This window comes from Melanerpes formicivorus, unplaced genomic scaffold, assembly GCF_026170545.1.
Source record: "Melanerpes formicivorus ecotype bairdi unplaced genomic scaffold, bMelFor1.0.p_v2 SCAF_114, whole genome shotgun sequence".
NCBI classification, from domain to species: Eukaryota; Metazoa; Chordata; class Aves; order Piciformes; family Picidae; genus Melanerpes; species Melanerpes formicivorus.
This window is the reverse complement of record NW_027142466.1, coordinates 563,007-568,152: the sequence shown is the minus strand read 5'-3', so window position 1 is coordinate 568,152 and position 5,146 is coordinate 563,007. Positions and strand designations below refer to the sequence as shown.

At 66.9% G+C, this 5,146-nt stretch overlaps 1 protein-coding gene across 1 annotated transcript; it reads right to left on the bottom strand.

Moving 5' to 3' along the window:
- Positions 1–649: 649 nt before the first annotated feature.
- On the bottom strand, positions 650–4,850 carry TMEM218 (transmembrane protein 218). The gene is made up of 3 exons (XM_068167212.1): positions 4,715–4,850; positions 4,516–4,618; positions 650–1,653 (listed from the first exon to the last, which is right to left on the bottom strand). Exons 1-3 carry the CDS (start codon positions 4,834–4,836, stop codon positions 1,519–1,521), a joined length of 360 nt encoding a protein of 119 aa, XP_068023313.1. The 5' UTR covers positions 4,837–4,850; the 3' UTR covers positions 650–1,518.
- Between the last annotated feature and the right edge of the window lie 296 nt (positions 4,851–5,146).

The window sequence follows — 5,146 nt, the reverse complement described above, 5'->3', positions numbered from 1 at the left end:
GCTGCCTGCTGCCCCTGCTGCCTGCTGGCCCTGCTGCCCCTGCTGCCTCTGCTGCCTGCTGCCCCTGCTGTCTGCTGGCCCTGCTGCCTGCTGCCTGCTGGCCCTGCTGCCTGCTGCCCCTGCTGCCCCTGCTGCCTGCTGCCCCTGCTGCCCCTGCTGCCTGCTGGCCCTGCTGCCTGCTGGCCCTGCTGGCCCTGCTGCCCCTGCTGGCCCTGCTGCCTGCTGGCCCTGCTGCCCCTGCTGTCTGCTGCCTGCTGGCCCTGCTGCCTGCTGGCCCTGCTGCCTGCTGGCCCTGCTGGCCCTGCTGCCCCTGCTGGCCCTGCTGCCTGCTGGCCCTGCTGCCCCTGCTGTCTGCTGCCTGCTGCCCCTGCTGCCTGCTGGCCCTGCTGCCCCTGCTGCCTCTGCTGCCTGCTGCCCCTGCTGTCTGCTGGCCCTGCTGCCTGCTGGCCCTGCTGCCTGCTGCCCCTGCTGCCCCTGCTGCCTGCTGGCCCTGCTGCCTGCTGCCTGCTGGCCTTGCTGCCTGCTGCCTGCTGCCCCTGCTGCCTGCTGCCCCTGCTGCCCCTGCTGTTTGCTGCCCCTGCTGCCTGCTGCCCCTGCTGCCCCTGCTGCCTGCTGGCCCTGCCTTATTTATTTGCCTTGCATGCCCTGACAGTGACACTCTGAGATTGGCAGGGCTGGAAGGAGCTGGCCAGGAGAAAAAGCAAAGCCTGTGTGAGAGCTGTGAGCTGCTTGCCCTGACCACAGCTCAGGGCTGCCTCGCACTCGGCTGCGGTGCCACAGCTGCACCCACCAGGCCTCAGCCCTGGGGAGCTGAGCAGCTCCAGCCCCCTGGGGCTGCCAGCCACGAGCTGTGATGGAAATGACCTCCAGCACCTCTGGGAATCTCCTCCTGCCACAGTCAGGACAGGACAGGCTCCTTCCCTGTGCTGAAGAGGTCACAACACTGCAGGCCAGAACAGCCTCCCCCTGCCAGCAGCTGAGAAGCTGTAGGAGACTGCAGGGCAGGGAGGGGTTGGTGTCCCTGCTTTGTTCCCTCCTCCCCTCCAAAGGGACCATCCCCAACAAGCCACAGCCTGAGTTTCCATAAAGCAGCCCCCTGGGAGAAGGGGCAGCTTGCAGACACTGCCAGCAAAGAGCAGCAGAAGTTAAATAAAGAACCCCCAGGGGCTTCTCAGAGCCTTTTATTAAACTGAAGTGAAAAAGGGACAGTAACAAACCAGCACCTGTGGGGAATGGGAACAAACCAGCCTGGGGAGGGGGGAGGTTAAAACACCTCTGCAGCCTGCAGAGGCCTGCAGGCCAGCCCCGAAGGCCAGCCCCCCGCAGAGGCAGCTGCTGAGGGGCTCAGTGCAGTGCTGCTTTCAGGGCTGCAGCGCCGAGTGGCAGCGATGCCCTTCCGCTGCTCTGCTGTCCCCCCCCGAGCCCTGCTGCCCCCTCTGGGCCTGGCACAGCTGGCAGCAGCAGCTCCTGCTGCCCAGCCCTGGGTCAGAGGCACCACCACAGCGGGTCTGCAGGCTGCTAGCTGCCGCGGAGCGGCTTGGCGTAGAGCGGCTCCAGGAGGTGGTAGATGAGGAGCAGGAAGAGGCAGCCCAGCGCCAGCAGGATCATGGCAGCCAGCAGCACCAGGCGCCCCACCAAGAAGGTGTCCACGATCTGTGGAGTCAGAAACCCAAGATCACAACACCTGGTACAGCCCCAGGAGCCTCTGCAGGGCACACACCACCCCCTAGGAAAGAGGGCTCCAGGGGGAAGGGTGCCCCAGATCGCACAGAATCACAGCGTGGAGGGGCTGGAAGGGACCCTGAGAGCTCGCCCAGCCCAGCCCCTGCCAGGGCAGGGACACCCAGGACAGGCTCCAGAGGAGGGATCTCTTCTCCCTTTTCATTCCTGCCCCAGGGGCTCTCAGTGGGAAGTGGAGGCTGTGACAAAGGACCCAAAGGTTGCCTTTGTCCTGCAAAGGCGCTGCGGAGGGGAGCAGCAGCGCGGGGAAGAGGCACAACTCAAAGCTGCAGAGGCTCTCCCCGGCCACAAAGCTCCAGCACCGCAGGGAGGCGAAACACTCTTCCCTTTCAGGAGGGAAGACACAAAGCCGTGGAAAGCAGCAGCCCCAGCGGCAAGCCGAGGCGCAAGGAGAAGGCTGGGTACAAAGTCGGCTGCTGGAACTCCCCCGGCTCAGCCCCGGCTCGGCTCCGTGAATGGCAGCAGCGAGTCCGGGCCCCGGCGCCGCCGCAGCAGCCTCCGGGGAGCGCAGCGCAGCGCAGCGCCGCACTTCCTAATTAGCCAATTAGCAGAGTGCCGGCGCAGAGAGCCCAGGCCATGCATTATGGATAGCCAGGGCCGGTCCGCTCCAACTGAAGATCCAAAGAGCTGCTGGCCTCCCGGGCACAAAGCCGCGGCCGGGCTGCCCTTCATCTCGCTGCCAAGCCTCACAGCAGCAGGTCCCAGGCAGGGCAGAGGCAAGGAGGAACTGACAAGTGCCTTTAGCAGGGGGTTACCCAGCTCAGGATCTTGGAGAGCAATAATTAATGTCTATTAATAATAGAACAGAGGAAACGGCACCTGAAGCACCAGAAAACTTTGTGTGCTCAAAGCTCAAAGAGCGCTGGGAGAGCTCCAGCTGGCAGCTCAGGCAGCAGCCCTGCAAGCAGCTTGATGTGCCCCAAAACTGGGGGGGGATCCCCCAATGCAGACAAGAGGCTGAGACAGAGAGCTCCATGCTGGAATGTGGGAATCAAAGAATCCATGCAGCTGGCAGAGCCCTGCAGCTCCCCCAGCCCAACCCTCCCCCCAGCACTGCAGGCTCAGCACCAAACCCTGGCCCTCAGCACCAGCTCCACACAGGGCTGCACCACCCCCAGGGAGGGAGACTCCAGCACTGCCCTGGGCAGACACTTCCAAGCTTTGGGAACCCTCCCAGGGCAGAAAGGTTTCCTGAGAGCCAGCCTCAGCCTCCCCTGCTGCAGCTTGCAACCATTGCCTCTGCTCCTGGCCCTTGGCACCAAGGAGCAGAGGCTGCCCCCTCCTCGCCCCAACCTCCCTGCAGGGAGCTGCAGAGAGCAAGGAGCTCTCCCTCAGCCTCCTCTGCTCCAGCCTCAACCCCCCCAGCTCCCTCAGCCCTCCTCTAGCCCAGGGGCTCCAGGCCCTTCTCCAGCCTGGCTGCCCTGCTCTGCACAGGCTCCAGCCCCTCAGTGGCCTTCCTGCAGGGAGGGCCCAGGGCTGAGCACAGCACTGAGCTGTGGCCTCCCCAGTGCTGAGCACAGGGGGATGCTCACCTCCTGGCCCTGCTGCCCACCCTGCTTCTGACCCAAGCCAGGAGGCCATTGCCCTGCTTGGCACCTGGGCACTGCTGCCTCATGGGCAGTGACTGACACCCAACCCCCCCAGGGCCCTCTCCAGGCTGCAGCTTTCCAACCACCCCTCCCCAGGTCTGGAGCTCCCCATGGGGCTGCTGGGAGCCAGGGGCAGGCCCTGGCCCTTGGCCTCGCTGAGCTTCACCCAAGGAGCCTTGGCCCAGGGCTCTGCCCTGCCCAGGTCCTGCTGGAAAGCTTCCCTGGGCTCTGGCAGATGGACTCAGCCACCCAGCTCGGTGCCACCTGCAGCCTGAGGCAGCCTCAGTGCCCTCTCCCAGGTCATGGGTAATGATAACCTACCAGAGACCAAAGAGCAGTTACCAGGCTTTAGAACACAAACCAGAGCTGAGGGAGGCTAAGGGATTGCTCTGGAGCCTGCTGGGTGATGGAGGCAGCTTGGAGCACAGCCAGACAAGCACCAAGCTGCAAAAGGGGATGGCAGAGGGAGGGTAGAAGCTGGGAGGGATAAAAGGATGACTGTGACTCCTGCACAGAGCCCTCCTGGGACTGGGAGGGCAGGAGCTGAACCCCACAGGTCACACATGACAGCACATAAATAAAGGACTTGGCTCAAGGAAGAGATCCCTGCTGCCTCAGCAGCACTGCCGGCTCTGCCAGCAGCCAAGGCAGCTGCGGGAGCTGTCCCCCAGGGCAAGATCCCCCCCCAGGGGGTCATCCCTGAACGAAGAGGCCATGCCCTGGGGCTCAGGGCTGCTGCTGAGGCTCTCTCTGAGCTACAGACCCAGCCCTGGGCCCCGAGGCAGCCTTGGAGCCCATGCCTGCGGCAGGGGCCATGCCCTGGGCCCCGGGGGTGCTGCTGAGGCTCTCTCTGAGCTACAGACCCAGCCCTGGGCCCCGAGGCAGCCTTGGAGCCCATGCCTGCGGCAGGGGCCATGCCCTGGGCCCCGGGGGTGCTGCCAGGGCCAGCTGCCAGGAGCTTCACTCCTGGCGGCCTCCCCCGGTCAAGACCCATCTCCAGGAGCTCCAGGCACCCCTGGGGGCGGTTGTGAGATGAAAGCTCAACCGCAACAGCTCAGGGCCGCTGCTGGGACCCGCTCTGCGCTGGAGACACATTCCCGGGGCTCAGAGCAGCCCCGGGGGCCTCGGGGCGGCAGCTGGGGCCTTCCCCTCGGTCACGTCCCACCCGCCCACTCCGCGGGCTCACCTCCTCGGCGGCGGCGGCGGCCGGGCTCCCGTCCTCCCGCGGAAAGAGCAGCAGCGCGGCGCTGAGGGCGGCAGCGGCCAGCGCCACCGGCACCACGGCGAACCTGCGGGCAGGGCAGAGGCGGCGCGGCTCAGCGCCCGGCGCGGCTCAGCGCCCGGCCCGGCCCTACCGTGCACCTCGCCCCTCTCCCGCTGCTCACCGAGCCCGCCCGGCCGCGCGGGACAGCGCCAGGCAGAGCAGCAGCGCCAGAGCCCAGAGCAGCTGCAGCAGCAGCACGCCGGGGCCCATGCCCAGCGCCGCGCCCGGCTCCGGGTCCGCCATGCTGCCCGCGCTGCCGCTTCCCCTGGCAACCGCGCCGCAGCCAATCAGCGCCGCAGGACCCTGCCACGACGCTGCCCATTGGCTGAGAGGAGGGACGAAAGGGCGGGGCCGGGACATTGACGCTGCGCGAAAGGCGCGCGCGCGCGGCGGGGCTCGTGCGGCTGCTGCCGGCCCTGAGCCGGCGCCGATCCCGGTCCCGATCCCGGTCCTGATCCTGGTCCCGGTCCCGATCCCTGTCCCGATCCCGATCCCTGTCCCGGTCCCGATCCTGGTCCCGGCGCCGATCCCGGTCCCGATCCTGGTCCCGGCG